Source organism: Lutjanus erythropterus, chromosome 18, assembly GCF_056507025.1.
Source record: "Lutjanus erythropterus isolate fLutEry1 chromosome 18, fLutEry1.hap2, whole genome shotgun sequence".
NCBI lineage: Eukaryota > Metazoa > Chordata > Actinopteri > Lutjaniformes > Lutjanidae > Lutjanus > Lutjanus erythropterus.
Window position 1 is genome coordinate 20,044,074 of NC_139334.1, and position 18,471 is coordinate 20,062,544.

Genomic DNA, 18,471 nt, shown 5'->3' on the forward strand with positions numbered 1-18,471 from the left:
AAAATCCAAGTCAAATAGGTGCGTATATTTAATAGGCACTGTAATAAAACTAATCAAAGCTTTATGGATTACACTGCACGGGACAGTAAGACAAATCCACAAAAACAGAGTGAGGTGGAGGTGAAAGTGACATAGTAAAAGTTTCAGAAAGAGGAACGGGGAAGTTGAAAGTGTCGGGCTGGAGCGACGGGACAGAGTTATAGATGCTTTGAAGAAAATGTTTTTGAGGTGAGGTGACGTCAGCTGGGTGAGAAAGCAGGATGGAGGAGTGAGAGATGCTGCTCAAGTCAGAGAAGGAGACAGGACTTTGATGCTGTCTCTGAAAACGATGTAGGGTTTTTAGTCCATCTGTTTGAAAATAAGATCTTGTGGTATTTCTGCCTTGAAGAGACACGGATGGCTTGCTGTCGCCACCTAGCTGTAGCTTAATGTCAGTGAGACTGACAGTGTTGTGCGGCAAGTTGAATTGGAGATAAGAGGGTGATAGGACGGGTGCAGGAGTAGCTTTGGGAATCTCAGAGACGAGAATACTGGAGTAGATGGAGTTGCAGGAGGAGAAATCAGTGTTGGATGTATACTTGGCTTTGGTTGAGGTTTTGATGAACTTCTCAGATTTTCTGGCATTTTGAGGTGTCTGAGCCGCTGAAAGTGAGCGTGGACAGCAGGTATATGTCTGGAGATTACAGACACTTTGAGAGTCGAGGTTCCCATCTGGGTCGGAGCTCTGCAGGTCGCTTTCACCAAGCAAAGTCACTTCAGAGTATTTGACATCAGTCTTCTCTGTCATCGCAGGCCGCTTCATACCCTGAGGTGGAAAACAAAAAATGTAATTGTTAAATTTAATTTGAGGATACTGATTTTTTTTGGGGGGTGCAGTGGAACACAACACTGACATGACATCTTCTTTTAATATCTTCTTAATGCCCTGCACATGCATGCTTTTTGTTCACATTTGCTCCAAATTTAGCCTGACATATTTAATATATTTGCACATTTTTGGATCTTCATCAGCAGTTAAAATTAAGTTCTGCGTGTGTCCTGCCACCAGCAGCTGGTTCCAGTTGAACATTTTGCTGCGAGTAGCAACATGCCACAGTTCAACAGCAGAATAACTGACATTGTTACTTCCACTACTTTATCAGATCTGACACCAAGAAAATATTTACATCTTTTATCTACTCACTGAATGCCAGTATGTGATTTTTCTTGGACTTGCTTGACTTGTTTTTAATGCATTAACTCTACATGTATGTTTACCAGTTTCAGTTTCTTTGTCTCTTCTTGGGTTAATTTATTTTCATTATTATCTATTTTATCTTATTCTTTTTCTGACTTGTAATCACTATTTCAGATTTTTTCTTTTGGGGGGGGTCTTATCCAAAAATGTTCTTCTCAGTTGCTTGCAGGAACAATTTCACAGGCAAACTCTTCAACCTGGCAGAGGGGTGGATTAGTACAGTGTTTGGCTGCACAGCATGAAATTGTTAAGGCTCATCCACCAGTCGCTCTGTGAGGTTCAAGGGCTGAAAAGTCTCCTTTTGCTGCCATCTAGTGGTTGAAATTTTAATCTCGGTGGTTGTGGACTGCCTGAGCCATGCCCTTCAAGATTAGTTTAGAGATTGCCTGTGTGGCAGAGTGCAACTGTTTGCTTTTGTTTTTCTAGCTTTAATATCTAGAAGTAATGTGCGCTGAGTAATATAAATGTTATCCCACTTACCAAAGAAATAATAATTAGACAGATAATATTAATTTTTTGAATGATTTCAGTTATTTAACAATGATTTCTTTGTTCCTCCAGAGTCTATGATCAGAACTGTATCCATAGGAACAGCCTGTTTTTCCATAGCAATGGTCTGCTACACAGAATAAAAGATCTTAGAATTGACCAATCAGAATCGAGTATTTAACAAATCTATGTAATAAGACAGTGTAGCAACCCTGCAGGTGTGTGTTACTTCAGGTCACAGAAAATCGAAGGAAGGAAGTTTGTCACTGCTGTTTAGGACACATTTTGTTTTAACATCTTTAATGCTGACAGTAACCAGAAAAAAAAACTGACCAAATTTAATAAGGACAAATGACAGATTTACAGACTCTTAACCTGTAGGGATAAAATACATTACGACTGATAAAACAAGCAACAAAATCTAATGAAAATGGCCTAGTGGGGATGTCTTGGTGGCCTACTGATTCATTATGTAGCTGAGACCTCTTTCTGTCCACGTTTGCTGTGTTTTGCTGTTTATCTCTCCCTATCTAATAAAGGCTAAATACCATATTAAAATCGCCTTGTTTAGTTTGGCAAAGGATTCAGGAGACAGTTGACAGGGGTTAAAGATTACCTCCAAGGCGGTTTTTGGTGTCCAGTGGGCCAGGCTGCTGTGGGAAGGATCAGGAACGTATTGGCATAGCTTCTGTTTCACCCTGCAGGGTTATTTTGTTGCAAAAATAAGACAGAATGAGAAATGTATCTCATGAAATGATCAACTCATACGTAAAGTAGTGTCATGCCCGGTTCGGGGGGGAAAACCTGAGCACAACACAAAAGTGACTCCCCTCTTTCCCCACTCCCAAGGATGACCAGTGCTGCAGCAGATGCAGTTCAACAAAGAATGATTTATTCATCACTCACATGAAAAATGTCAGGGTGAGCATGGCTCAAAATAACAAACAAAATCTGGGGATAAGTTAACTAACTTACCTACCCACAAAGCAAAGTAAAAGAAATACAGGTATCTTACCTGACTCCCTAAAATAAACGGGAGAAAAGGGGATATAAAACCTCTACAGCTACCAGGACTGCTCTCCTTTTTTAAAGCAGGTATTTACATTTTGAAAAAGGCAACATGTTATTCACAACATCAGCTTTCTTGAGCAAGCGCAGCACAAATGAACTGCGTTGGACGGCGTGGCAACAGAGGAGTCGCTCTGACGCCGGCAGGTGCCATTTTAAAGTCGGCGGCCTCCGAGCCAATCATCAGCTGACACCCATGCTGGGGAAAGAACACAAATGAGAACACAACATCACCCTCCGGCAAGGAGGGTGGAAACAAGAACAAACATATTGCCATACAGTAGAACTCATCAGGACAGTAGGTAGAACAGTAAAAGTGAGACACTGAGCTTTGAGCAGATGTGTGTTTCTTTGTTTGTGCTGTCAAATGAGACACAGGTCTTACATCTTATTCTGTGCCAGACAGGCCATCAGCACCAGCGAAGGCAGCATGAGAGGCAGGAGGGCACACATCACGATCGAGATTTCCTCAGAGCCTTCACACACACACACACACACACACACACACACACACACACACACACACACACACACACACACACACACACACACACACACAGTTAAGTTAAAAGATATAGCGATATATGTTTTTTCTACTTTGAAGGTACAATGATTCTGTGCGTCCAGTGCTCACCTATGTGCACATTAGCACTGGGCACAGCTGGTCCAGCTCCAGCGTCCGTATTGGCCTGCATGAAGATGTCGTAGTTACCCGGCGACAGATTCTCCAGAGAGTAACGGTGAACGTGACCGGGCACAACAACTCCTGGATAAACAGAAACAGGCACAACATGGATAAAATGTGGCAAGGTAAGTAACAATATGGAGAAGAACATGGCAAGAACCAAGATAAAAATAATACAATATATAATAAAACAAGTAAAATAAAATAATGATTTAAGTATTTTGAAACTTTCTTTCTTCCTCTATGAGTGTTAATTTCAAGATAAAACGATAAGAAAGCACTGGTATCTGTTTCTGTGGTTTCTGTGGAGCTCTTTTTCTGCACTTGGGCACAGCTTTCAGCTAAATGCTTATGTCAGCATGCTGATAACAAATTTCAGTTTTTATAAATGCAACTCTCAGGCTAACTCAGAGACATTTTCAGTTCAAATGCCAGGAGTAATGTTTGTGTAAACTCACTCTTGGCGGGTTGGTTTGCTGTCGAGTAGGAGATGGTGTAGTTGCGGATGAAACCATGAAGCTGCTCCACAGGTACGGGACTCCAGATGAGCTCCACTGTGCTGCCAGAGATCTGATGCACGTGCACTTCAGGACCAGCTGAGGGCGCTATACAGGCAGCGAGACAAAGAGATAAGAGCGGGGAGTTTTCATGTGAGGATCAACCACAGAGCATGTTGTGAGAACTGCTGCTGCTGGATCGCTATCTCGGTTTCACACCAACTGATGTGATAAAGTTGTTTGCTTCAGTGATCTGAGCAGATCTTGTCTGATCTGGCAAAGTGGAGACAGACAGAATCTTGGCTTAAGATTCAAGTTTCTTTACAACGAGACATCTGGCAGAAGTCCTTATCCAGGCTTTTTATCCAGACTGAGTCAACATCATCACATTATATGGACAGATGCGGTCACTTCATGATCACCTCATCATCATGAGGTACAACATGACGTTGGCTTTTATACTGGACTAACGCTCCGATCGATTGCTCCATTTAGAGCTGACTTCCATTTATGAAGCACATATAAAGAGCCTCTAATGGTGCACTCTACTCAAGATGCAGCAGGGTAGAAACTAACAAGGATTATTAGGACTACTTCTTTGCAACTGTTAATCAACAATGTGTCTCTGATTTTAGACTTTTTAAAAATAATTTCATCAAGTATGTTCTATTTTTCTCACCTGTCCACATACACTAAATCTGCTAAACTTGTGACATTTCAATTTTTTCCTCACTGTCCTTATCAGCCAAATATATCATCAGTTGTGAAGCAAATTAAAATTAGTAGAAGCTGGTTCATCAAGATAAGCAGGAGGTGACATCAGTTCTTCAGTCAGAAAATCATTAAACCACTGCAGAGGTGTGAAGCGAGACGATGTGATTAAAAGCCTCAAACTGTGAAAAACGATGTAGAAAACATGATGGGAATTCCAGCTTGTTTCATGTGTTAATGTGAGAAAAGTTCCATCAAATCTGTGATGTGATCATGGGTCTATTCCAGAGCCACGGGAGCAATGAGGAAACTGTTGGAGCCAAAACAGTATTCCCGGTATAGTCAAACGCTTATTTTTCTGTGCAAAGAATATTAACTGCAATGCATGATATGTTCCTTCATTATGATGAACATGACCACTTCAGTTTATTTTGAGTTTTTCCTACATACACCATCCTACTGTGAAAAAGTCCATCAAACTGGACTTTATCTGCAGCTCAAAATAATCCCCAAACTCCACAATTTATTCCTGTTTGAATAATGTTTCCCCAAAACTACAGTGCACAACTATTTTAGGAAATTATAGAACACTTACTTTAATCTTCAGTGCCTTTTCAATTTGAGACCTTGACTCATTGATTTCACGTTTGATTTTGTTCTGCTTTCCCACGAAATCCTGCCTCATATAGGGCTGCTTGTGTGTAGATTTGCTCTGCTTTTGTTCAGACTGTATTCTTGCACTCAGATAAATGGTTCCTTGCACGCTGCATGCATTTCCTCCACTCGCGCTTCAGCCGTCTCCTCATGCAGCTGCTTCTATGTGCTCGTGAAACACCTCCTCTCAGATTTGTCCTCTGCGCTCAGGTTTTTTGTGCAATAAGCCTGTCAAATTCCCCAACCAACGTATAATGCTAGGTTGAACTGTTGGCCAGTGAAATTTTCCCAAACTCGTTGCAGGCCTGTTCACAAGAAGTGAAGTAAATAATAAAGCTAGAGTGCAGGAAATCTGTGCAGGCATACAGTACAGAAGCAGAGCAAATCTATGCACAAGCAGCCCTGTTTGAGTGTGAGGGCAGGGTTTAAGGGAAAGTTTTACTAAATCTGAACATGAAATCAATGAATCATGCTCTCAGATTGAAAGACCACACTGCTGAATAAAGATAAAGCCCCGTGTGATTGGGGTTGAGGCTGAGGTCCGCTGAAGGTAGGGACATCAGAAAGAATTAGGAGACGTTGTCGATTTCACCTTTTTCACAGAATTTGTTGACAATAAGAAAAATATAGAATAATCACAGGGTTTCCTTTCACAGAACACTTATAAGCACAGACACTTATAACAAAATCATCATGTGATGCTGAGACAAAAGGAGATCATGTACCTCCTTGGCGAGTATAATTGTAGACCGTCCTGTTGTTCCCCGCGCCTCGTTCACCATACAGAGCTTTGACAGAGACAACGTAACGCTCCATCGGCTTCACTCCCTCTAAAACGACACAAAGATGGTAGCACTCATCAGTGTTCAAATAAATACGACTGGTAACTCTGCTACTGTTCCACGTCTAATCACTTTCATAATTTCAGCTCTTAATAGGGAGAGGGGTCATCATTTTTTTCAGATGAAGCTGCTGTACGTGGTGTTGGATTACCTGTGATGATCAATGCTCTACAGGAGCTATTCAGCTTTTCCCAGTGTAGGATGCTGCTGTTTTTCTCTCTGACAGCAAACCACTCCACTACAAAGCCTTTTATTGACAGATTGAGTGGAGCCGTCCAACGGACATCCAAGCTGGTGTCATCCAGTGGACTTGCAGTGACTTGGCTCGGGGCCGGTGGCTCTGAGTGAGAAATGCAGGGGAAAAAAAGACAAAGAGGAAGAGCATTTTAGGCATCAATTAAGAGCAAAGAATCAAATGCTTGTATTATTGTGTTTACAGTTTTTTTTCTACTGGTATCTGTTGTTTGAAATTGTCCAGTCCACCATAGTGTCATAATGAAGGTAAAGCAGTATAAACATCGTGTTATACTTGATCTGTAGCTCTATATTTTTTTCCTAATTTCTTTTAGTGGGAAAATAATCTGAGCTGTCCTTGCTTACCATAATGTGAACCTTTTTTTTATTTACTGTAAACTGCAGGGAACAGTGTCCTCATGCCAAAGGAAACAGGAAAAATTCCTGGTGCATGGGAATATAGACGGGGGGCAGGTGCTTCCACACAGAACGTGAACGGACACTTAATGGTTTGATGTGAATCAGATTTTAACCCAGTTGAAGACCTGGGGGAAATTTTGAAGCAATGTACTAAGGATTCAGTATTCTTGAAATGATTCATCCATGAATCCCTCCATGTTCAAGTGTCAGCAGACCAAGCAGTGCCTGGAAACCTGCAAAGGAAGGCGCTCAGGAGGTATCAGATGCCTGAACCATCTCAGTTAGCTCCTTTCAACTTCTCTCATTTTCACAATAATAACGGAGTCTCTCTTGTGCAGTGTACTGGTCTCTCTCGTACACCTTCAACCCCTCTTTTGCGCAACATGATAACTTGGTCTTTCGCCCAGTCTGTCATTCTCTTTGGTGCACCTTCAACAAAATAATAACTTGGTCTCTGTCATTCTCTCTCTTTTTCTAACTTTTGCTGACAGTCGATGCCCACGCATCCAAAAGTGCATCCACAGCATGAGATGTTCATGCTCCATGTCTTTACGAAAGTCATTTTGAGTAGGCAGGCTGTCAAACTCACGTAAAAACTATTTCTCATAAGATTTGCACCAATCATACGGGTTGCCAATTTGGCTGAAAAATTTGCATGCTTGGAGGAGGTGGAAATGCGTCATCAATCATTATGTGCAGACTGCGATACAGGCTGATCGGATCAGAGGTGGCCTTCAAAACATAGGACAATGAGCAGATGACATCTGTAGTGGCAATCATTTGCAGTTTGAAAGGACCATTTCCATTTCAGTCTCTCCTTGAAGGATTCATATTGTTGCACTGCATCATACACACAATAAAGTGCCATGGGTGCGTTTGTAAAATGACAAGAGACGTTGAAAGAACCTGCCTCTGCACACCTGGCCAGTCATTGTATAATGTGGGCATTGTTGCTGGATTATTGGATGATTTGGATGCAGCCTCCCTGTATTCCAACGTCAGTGACACAATCCAACAAGCATTTCAATTTAGACAGCACTTATTACTTATTTCAACACCAAATGGGGCAACTTTTAGAGGAGTGGTATTCATGCCTCCAGCAGAAACTCCTGTGACTCCCTGTCACGGAGCACTGAAACTAGTAGCGACTTGTAGTGGAACAACATCTCACTAAAACAGTTTCTACTGGATTTTCTTCACCTTGGCACACATCTGTAAAACAGTTTAAAATTGTCAAAATAACTTAGTTTAGGTGTAGAATTTCACTTCCAGGTGAAGTTGAAGCAAAGCATCTTGATGTCTTGACCCACGGAGGAGTTTTGGTGAGTCCCTACCTCTTTCAGAAGCTCCAGGGAACCATATTCGGGCCTCTGGCGAGGTCCCTGCAGAGGTGGAGGCCGTGAGAGCACAGGAGCATCGTCCAGCAGGGAGGTGAAAGCTACAGGAAGTGTTCGTATGGTGCAAATCTCTGCAGCTCCCATGATCGTCCAGGATCTGAGCTTTTTCTGTCTGACAAGTCACGTTGTAGAAGAGAACTCTGCCGTTTGCTAGAGGGTGAGGCAAGGGCTGAAAACATGAGAAAAAACTGAAATCAAGAAGTCGTAGTGAGCTGCTGCGAGATGGCGAAGCTTTAAATCAGAAATGATAGATTTTATGAAATTTTATTCTCTTGTTCTCCAGCAATCTCAGTTTGACTCAAATTGAATCAGACTTATAATGTTTATAACACCATTAATCAGTATTTTCAGGCAGATATGAAAACAAATTAGGGGACAGTCAGTGAGGGGATGGTGATTAAAAACTAATCAGATCCAAATGTTATTAAACTGTAAAACTCAAAAGTGATAAAAGAAGTCTGAATATATTAAACATGCAATCATGACTCAAATCCATGCTTAGTTCATGACACACACACACACACACACACACACACACACACACACACACACACACACACACACACACACACACACACACACACACACACCTTCCAGAGCAGTGAGATGAGTCTCCGACCATTCTTGTCTGTTTCTTTGACTCGCATCCATAAAGCCGGTGGTGCAGATGGAGCTGGGGGAAAAATATGACAAATAACACCGGGAATAAAGTCAGAAGGGGATGGCATGCATACTTTTAGTCATCAGTGAAAACCAGAAAAACATTCGCCCTCTACAGCAGTGGTGATCACTGTGAAAAGTATGAGGTAGAAATGCTTTGAAGGTTTATATAAACTACCGCTCAAAAATATGGAATCACCTGAATTGATGTTTTTTTTCCCTTTCGTTCAATAACAGCTATTTTAATATAGATTTACAAACAGTTTAATACAGACAACAAATGTGTTATTTATATTTGAAATAGTTTTTGCCCAAAAGAATAAAGAAAAGGCTAAAATGACCATTGATGCATTAAATTAACTTGTTCTTATTGTATCATTTCGGCCACTGTCAAAAAACACTGGTTATATTTTAGGCAACATGATACGTACCAAAGACAAATGCATGTTCTAAAGCTGAACACTTTAGTGTCTTATCCTCAGATTCTCTGATGTACGTAGCTTTGGACAAAAGCGTCTGCTAAATAAAACTGTAAATTGTTATCTGGTGGTATTCATCATTACTGAGGCAGAAGAAGACCATTTCAACATAAATGAATATTATAATGAACATGATATAAACTGCACTCTGCTTGAACTTCGCTACAGCTGCAAAGATGAAATGCCAAGTTTATTGCCTGTGATCTGGCACTGTCTGTATCTGCATGTCACATTACTCATAACTCCCCGTTCTCTGCATAGGTCTGCAGAGACCTTCATGCTTTTCTTACCAGAAGCATAATTCTAACCTTTTGGGGCTTCAGTCTGGTTCCTTCTGCTAAGAGGCACACAACAGAGTGCTGGAGAACACTGAACATTTTCTCTTCTCTGTCTTCATTACGGCTATGAATCAGCACTGGTGTCATTATTATGTAGGACAACGATGACTGAGACCGTCAGCAAATACACCTCTCGTTAGTCACCTCTTTTTTTTTTTTTCTCACCATCCTCTCCCGTTCTTCCCTGGACGACGTTGCTCCACAGACTCCAGGGACTCTCTGGGCCCTTGTAGCGGTGACGAAGCCTGATGGTGTATGAGGTGTCAGGTCTGAATAGACAAACTGGGAAGGTGTAATCTCTCACTTCGCTGTCCTGTACATGTAACTGTATAGGAAAGAGAAATAACACAAAGAGAGGTGAGGATGAACTTGTTCCTTCAGTTTTTAAAGGTCTCGAAATGTGCCACATGAATCATTTTAATGATGTGGGATGATTTGATATCATAAAATGCTACACATTGTACCTTTTCTCTATGAATAATTGGGCCTTATGCAAGAACCACATGTATGAACAGATTTGTTCTTAAATGGTGTGTACGAGTGATTTATGAGAACTCGTTGCATTCACCTATTTTCTTGTTCTTGGAATATTCTCTTATCCAAACTTATTTTATCCAAATAGGGCTGAACATTGAAGATTCGTCCAGTTGAGCTGTTGTTTTTTTTCCCTTTATCAGTCAGTGTACAGTTACAGGATAAAACAGATAACACCTTACAAAAAATACATGGAGATGACATTTCAATGAGGAATTAAGAGGAATCCTAAATATTTTTATATTTTCTGTGGCACTTATTTAAAAAAAAAAATTGTGACACCATGCACTGGTGGTTAATTGATGAGAGAAGGTGAAATGAGTGGTTGGTAAAGATAAGATACAGGAAGGTTCTTGCATGAGTCCCAGTTTGTTCCCTCATGCAGGTGTATGTCATTTTGTGTTTTGGCATATGCAAGAGTGGCAGACCTGCCCCTGTGCTGTGACCTCAATTTGGGATTGAAGTTCTCCGCGTTTGATATCAGAGTTGGCCACAGGAAAGACACGAGAGTCGCGGTTCCAGGTTACATTCAGACAGTGAGGACTCCCTCTGACCGGCTTCACCCTGCTCAGAGTCACTGGAGGCAGCATCACTGAGAAAGACAGGAAGAGAACAGTGAGACATACGCAAGAGAGGAAAAACAAGGGTGCAAGTGGGAGAAGCACAACAACCTCACCTTCAGTCCTCCCAGACTGACAGCGAGGCTGTGATGATATATTCCGGCCATGACTGTGTGCTGTGATGGCGACGCAAAATCTGATCCTCGTGGTTGAATTGGTGATCGCTGTGCAGTGTGTGCCAGTTGTGGTGCAGCTGAACTCATTCCGAGGGCTGTTTGTTGTTGAGGCCATCATTAAATACACGCAAACATAAAAAAAAAACAGACACAAACACAATAATATAAAAGCAAGTTTCATCTGAGCCTCACTGTTGCCTCTGGCACAACAATCAGCAAGCAGATACACAGAACAGGTACAACACCACGGGCCAAAGAGATGAATGCTCTGTCATGCAAATGCATATGCATGTGCATGTTTCAGACGCGTGTGCTCATTTGCATGCGCACGCACACACACACACACAAACTCATCACAACACTGTTCATACATGCTGTACAGAAATAGCAGCTATCTCATTCTCATCTCCATTTGAAAAACTAGAGATGAGATCATATATCGAATATCACCGTATCGCAATAAAAATATCTCAAACTGTAACGGACTGTGATGATATCTACTGCAATATTACATGCTGAATCATTTTAGTATTTCTATTTTATTTTATAAAAGGCCTGTTACTGACTGCTGGTTTGTTTTTTGTTTTGCAGTGGCACATACATAATCCAAGCATTCATGGATGAGAGCAACCCATCTGCGAACTTTTCCTCCCGCGTCATGTCCCTGCTCCTCTTTGCGTGAAAACAACCACTTTGACTGGCTGCGAATACGACATCTGTCCTTTGCAAGTTCAAATGTAGAAAATAAGAAATCTGAATTGGCTAATTTTATTTCAGTTTATTAAAGAAGGAAAGCAGAAGCACTTCAAGTTTAAAGGAAGAACACATTTTATACGATCAATGAATGATGTACACATCAGATTAATTATTTAATAAGAAACCATTTTTGGTCATTCATCATTTTCCTTTTTATTTCTTTTTTTAATACTGTCTTAAATATCACAGTGTTGACTTTTTGGCATGGTATTATTGAACCTTCACATTTTGGTGTTTCTACGTCTCTATTAAATACCACATTCTGACAGTATTTACCTTACAAACAGGAAGCTGTGTGATTCTTATCATCTCAGTTGTTCAAACCAACCAGCAAAGTCTCACACAAATGTGAGATTAAAAGCTGATGACAAGCCCTAGCATTTGCATACAGGACAGAGAATTATTGTCAACAGATAATGCTGGCACAAACTTGCAAGCATCCTACATGCAAAAGCACAAGCTATTGCTGAACAGGGACTAGGCCTGCATCCAATCTGAGTGGATGATTTGTCACAAGCACTGATAAACACGCTGCAGATAAATGTGCAAAATAAATTTTAGGTTAGTGTGCAGCATGTTGGAATGGAAAGCTGTTAAACTACTGCATATTTTTCTGGATCATTCTTAAAACAGACTAACTTTTATTGCACTAGGTTTTGAAAGAAACCACCCTAAGTGAGGTTTTTAGGGCACAGTGCTACCAAGCAATATCTAACTCAAGAGGAAATGTGTAAAAAAAGCTCAGCTTTCCCAGTGTAACATAAACTGAACATATCAGATATAAAAGGTACATCTAAGACCATATCAGACCTTCTATTTCCTGCTTACCAGCCAGTCAGCCATTCGGTGCAAAACGCTTGTTTCAACAAGTCTGAATTTCACATGTAAAATGGGAGCTGTTTCTCAAACTGAATTATACTGTAATAAAAACCACGAATTAAAACTTTTTGTCATCCTCTCTTGTAACTGTATCTTCTGTCCCAACTAACTACTGATAATAACCGATGTAGCACTTGTTACACAACTGCATATAAAATGATCGGTTGCAGAAATTTTAAACAAATTGAAGAACGTCTTAAGGGATCGACCAAAACGTGAGTGAGTGTTGTACTATTTAGTTATCTAAATAGAATTAATTATTACATTTTTTTCTTAAATGTATATACAATACAGACTGGTGCCAAATGAAGAGATAAGGCCTTCTTCTATTCTATTCCTCTTTCTTAAAGGAACAATATGTAGTGCAAATAGCAAGTTGGAGCCATAGATGGTATATTAAATAGGTTGAATCCCGACTTGTTTCCCCCCGCCTCTCCCAGGTTTGGGAGAGCTCAGGCAGGCTGCAGGAACACTACAGGAGTGTAAGATAAGTGCAACATTGTAATTTGACAATAAGGAGTGGAGGGAAGTCCTGCAATGTAAGCTCTGAAAATTCACACTCTGGAGTTGGAGTTCAGTCACTGCCTGCCTCACCTCCTGCCAGACTCCATGACTAACAAATAAAATTAGTATGTTAAGGAGAATCCCAGCAGAATAGTTTTCTGTTGAGGTGAAAAAAAATTTGCTGTGGAAATTGTAAAAACATCTGGCTACACATGACAAAATCAAAAATTTTGATTTCAAATATCTATCATGCCTTAATTAGTAGAAAAAGTTTTTGCAGAAAGTGCAAAAAAAAAAAAAAAACCCCACAAAAATAAGTTGAACATTAATTTGCAATGCTAAATGTCAGATAAAAATATATTATTGAAATTTAAGTTGTTTTGATTCCACTGATGCCAGTGTTTGGTTTGTCCGTTCTGGGCTACTATAGAAACAAGGCGATGCAACATGGCGGCCTTCGTGGAAGAAGACCCGTGTCCTCTGTAGACATAACTGCCTCATAAAATAAAAACTGAGTTCTTTACCTGAACTCGTGCTGAATGAGCCTCGTATATCTGTGAGAAAAGGAGGATGAGACAAAGTTTCAGAGACGTTTATGATAATTTATGAAGATCTGAAACTCCTGAGCGTTTTTGTGGAAAATCAAAAAAAAAAAAGTAACTCCTTCTGACTAATGACTAAAAATGGTACGTTAAGAAAAATTGGCACTGTGGCATCATATCTTGACTGATTTTAAATTCTTCCATGGATTTGTGCTTAGCTCAGCTAATACTTTAAGTGTTGTAAAGGAAATAATTGGTTAACATATTGCTCAACTTAACCGTTACAAAAAATCATTCCTGCTCAAAATAGAAATTTCAAAGGAGGACACTGCAGCTGTAGCTTTCTTTAACTTCAGTTGACATATCATGGCACTTATGTAATTTAAATATGATTTATTACAAGGAAATTATTACAAATTTCACCTTTAAGGTCAACAAGCGTTGTGCGTGGTAAATCTTCTTCCTCTCTGATATTGAGCTTACTAAATAATTAGCGTTACTGTCCAGAAAGTGTTAAAAACACCTCTTTGAGCTGTACAGTTGAAAGGGAAAACATGAGCATGGTATTTTATTTTCTGTCAAGCCTGTTAGCATACAATGCTCTGCTGTTACTGAAATACTGAGCCTTTTGCAAAAATTAAACATCATATTTCTATCTTCAGTAGAAACACATGAGCGCAACAGACACAGTAGGATTATCGTTCAAAGGAAAAAAAAACAGAACGAAGAAGTGGAAGATCAACAGATGCAAATGCTTCAACACAGAAAACAAAGGCCTACTGAATGGGTATGAATATGATGTAAATCATATGCTACAGCCGTCACAGCTGCCAGATGCCAGCTGAATCCCCACTGGAGGTTTTAAAGGGGTAGTCTGGATTTTTTGGGGTAGTACTTATAGAGTATTACCTAGAGTATTATAGAGTTAGAGTATTACCTACAGCAGACAGCGGTCGGTACATGCCCAATTTGATGAGGCAGCATGAGTGCTCGTAGGAAGGTAAGCAGTGGACAGAGTCAGCAACAAAATGTATTTCAGACATCTAAAAAATTAATATCAGTTTAAGAGTATGCCGTATCTAGAATATTTTACCTTTCCATCACACAGGCTTTTCCAATGGAAAACAAGCTATCTCTCCAAAGCAACTGGACTCTTTGGGCAAAACCAGGAATTTTACCTACAGACAGTGCAGTCACTACGCACACACACCAGAGGGGGCACCAAAACAGCCCAATCATGGATGTGGAAGTGTTGTAAGAAACATCAATTGAAAAAAAAAAAAAAGTCTGATGCAGACCTGCAGCAGTGTGTGAGAGAGAGAGAGAGAGAGAGAGAGAGAGCTGATATGAAAACTTTCTTTGATCACAACTCTGTGGTTTGTCAGTGAAGTGTTTGAACTGTACGGCAGACTGGAGTCTGTTAACAGGGAAAAACAGACGGACAGATCCACATCATGCACTCATCTCCTTTGACACATCTGTAACCACGCGAGCCCATTTCTGTCATGAAAAGAAGATCCTGAAAGTCATTATAATGAGAAACTTTATCAGATTAAGGAATTAGTATCTCAAAATAATGACTTACATACTCAGTATTCTGAGACACTAAACTAACAAACTAACAGATCGAAGCAGCGGTAGACAGGAAAGTTCAGTGTTCTGTGAGGTAAAATTACTGTTTTTGCCTTAAAAATCTAGTTGTTTTTGAGGGAGCGATATTTGGCTGATAATAGTTCTTTGTCAAAAAAGGTAAAGCTGTGAAAATATTGTATATATAGTGTGAACTTAAACTGATATTGATTTATTTAAGGTGGACCTTTTTTTATCAGCACATTGCTTAACATCTGACTGGTACAGGGGGTGTTTCAACCAGCACGTACTGTAAAAAATGCAATGACTGTCGGTAACTACCTCATACAACCAAACGTATTTGACAGCATTTCCAGCACCATCATTAAAACACGATTATATCTTTTTGAAGACTTAAAGAATCTACGATGAGGAGTTTTACAGCTGGTGCTGACCTAACAAGACTTTTTCACCCATCTACAAATCTATCCATATCTATATACTGAATATCCTTCAAATTGTTGAGTAAACTCTTGAATTACTGAATCAAAGTATTGTGAAAAAACACCAGATTCATCCAAACAATATAAAGAAAAACACAAAGAATTCCACAGAATCTGGATGAGCTGAAGCTGAGGCATCTTTCACATGTTTGCATGTGTTCAAGCCTTCGAGCATAACACAGGAATGTTTTGTCTTACCCAATCCTCCAAACTTCCAAAGTATAGTTCGTCGCTGGGGTGTCTCCAGCCTCCCAGTAGCAGGTGACGTTGGCTCTTTCCATGAACACGCAGCGAATCAGCTGCGGGGGTCGGGGGACGGTCGTCACAGTTGTAATGGAGCAGGCTGAAGGCAAGACTGAGGATGGAGCATGGAGGGACAAACACTTAAGTTTCTGGTTTGTTTTATGGTTATCTTCAGGCTAAAGAAAAAATCCGGTGGCTTGGACTTGATTTTTATGGAAAAACATCATAGAACGTGCTTCAAACTGGGTTGAAAAAGATTTAAGGAAAGAATAAAGAGGAAGATGGGGACAGATTAGCAGTCAGGAAATTAGTGAATCTGTTCTACGAGCCAACTGTTGCTGCACATCAGCATTTAAATCCATCATGACAAACTCATTAAAACATACTTCGGGAGAATTATATCTGAATCAAATCTTGCTACGTACACCTAGGGTGCACATGATTTACCTTGTCAAATCGTTATGAATGCCTGCTATAGCTATTTGGCCTGAGGTTTAAAGATAAGTTCAGACAAGACAGTACAAGATGTTTGTCTCACGACTTGCCGTGCTGACTCAGTTTGCCGCTGGGTATGTGTGGAGATAATCAACATGACTGACGCACTAGATCTGGTGTACCGCTAAATAAATATACTGTTGCCCTTTCAGTTGGAGGAACCTGTCCAGAAACATTTTGTACGGAGATTGATGTTGCTGCTGTGCAGCGCTTTCTTGTCACAAATAGTTCATCCTGCTGTATTTTTATTAGGGGCGGTGAAAAAAATCGATTATTAATTAATCGCGATTATGTTATGGACGAGTATTAATCGATTATTAAATTTTCAAAAATCGATCAATCAGCAGTGTGTCTGCTGATTAATCATGACTTCTAACCAATCAGACGTGCTGTGCTGTAAGCGGGACATTGAGCCAGACTACAGAGCGTAGTTGTGTATTATACTGTACAGTGTATAATGATCTAATAGTACAGCACTGTATAAGTTTGAAGTTTTTAATATTATTACCATTATCATTACTATTATCGTTATTATTATGTTACATAACTATGGTGATAATTACAGACAGACAAAGATCAAAGACAAGTGCATATTTAAAATAATTTAACCCTAATCTCACCACTTTTTTCTTTTTTGCACTGCACAGGAAGTGCTTTGAGTTGTTACTCAATAAAAGAGTTAAGTAATTCAACAACTGACTGTTTTGGTCAATAACTTTGTGGTGTATTTTAGGTTACTCTTGTCAAATGGAAAATCAATAATCACTAATCGAGAATCGTTAATAATCGAAAATCGGTTGGTAATCGAATCGGGACCTCAGTAATCGGAATCGAATCGGATCGGGAAATCAGACAGATTAACCACCCCTAATTTTTATCTACAGGTGAAAAGTGGCATGGCTGCATATTAAAGTGACCTGCATTTTTATAGCACATTTCTGGTCTTCTGACAACTCAAAATGCCATTCATTCATTCTGAGTAGAGGATTTCAATTATTAGTCAGCCAATTTAGACTTACTACGAGCTACGACACTGTCAAATGATGGTGTATGATCCTGTAGAAGTCTGTGTGATATCAACCTTATTTAAAAAAAAATAGGTTTTATTCACGTCATGGAGAAGTGCTGCACTATCTTAAAAATAATTATGTACACAGCCTTGTAGCTTTGTCTTTTCACCCGTTTTCCAATCTTGTTTTGATCTGAATCAATGCGTCACATGTTTTATGGTCACGATTCATCCTCAGCCTCTTTATATACAGATTTTCCTAAACGTCAGTTGAGTGACTGAATTGGAAATTTATTTCTGACACCAGAGAAATGACTGTTGTGGAAAGGTCTGTTGTATGTGCCCAAACCAGTTAAACCACACTGTGACTAGTTATGGCAGTAATGTTCTCCTGCTTGTTGACACGATCCACTTTACATAACGCGTCATCATCCCTTTCCAGCGGTGAGCTGTGTCTTTCTACTGCTAACAGCACCCACACAACTATCAGCACAAACCACCACACTGGGTTTAACTCAGTCAGCTTCGAATTGCAAAGAAGAGGATGTTACCGAAGACGAGTCCAGCCCCCAGCAGGCAGGTCCACACCACAGCCGGGCTCCGCTCCATGAACACAAACTGGTCTCTCCTGGCACTGCAGCCCCGCTCACTCACTTTCCCCCATCATATTACCGACAGGGATCCTGCACACTGAACAGTAACACAAAAAATCTGTCTTTTCATTCTGTCCAGTTTTCACAAGTTGAACGTCAGAAATATGATGCCAAAGAATGACCCAATTTGGCGGTTGCCTTTCGCCAGTTGCTTCCTGTGCAGTAAAAGCTCGTTTCATTACAACATTTTCATGACTGTGGACCCTATAGGTGCCTTATAGATTTCCCACTGGCATTACAACACAGGAAATGTCAATCAATATGAGAAAAGTTTGTACAAATAGAGACAATCTGACTTCCTACACTGGGTGTGGTGTGTGTCAAGCGATGGACTGTG

The 18,471-nt window shown here is 40.2% G+C and overlaps 1 protein-coding gene across 1 annotated transcript; it reads right to left on the minus strand.

The window, feature by feature from the left end:
• On the minus strand, positions 1 to 18,090 carry LOC146310960 (interleukin-31 receptor subunit alpha). Its single transcript, XM_084742978.1, has 14 exons — positions 18,033 to 18,090; positions 15,933 to 16,089; positions 10,922 to 11,076; positions 10,674 to 10,837; positions 9,877 to 10,036; positions 8,825 to 8,907; positions 8,172 to 8,403; positions 6,335 to 6,523; positions 6,067 to 6,171; positions 3,938 to 4,084; positions 3,429 to 3,560; positions 3,180 to 3,270; positions 2,343 to 2,424; positions 1 to 805 (listed from the first exon to the last, which is right to left on the minus strand). Exons 1-14 carry the CDS (start codon positions 18,088 to 18,090, stop codon positions 62 to 64), a joined length of 2,499 nt encoding a protein of 832 aa, XP_084599104.1. The 3' UTR covers positions 1 to 61.
• Between the last annotated feature and the right edge of the window lie 381 nt (positions 18,091 to 18,471).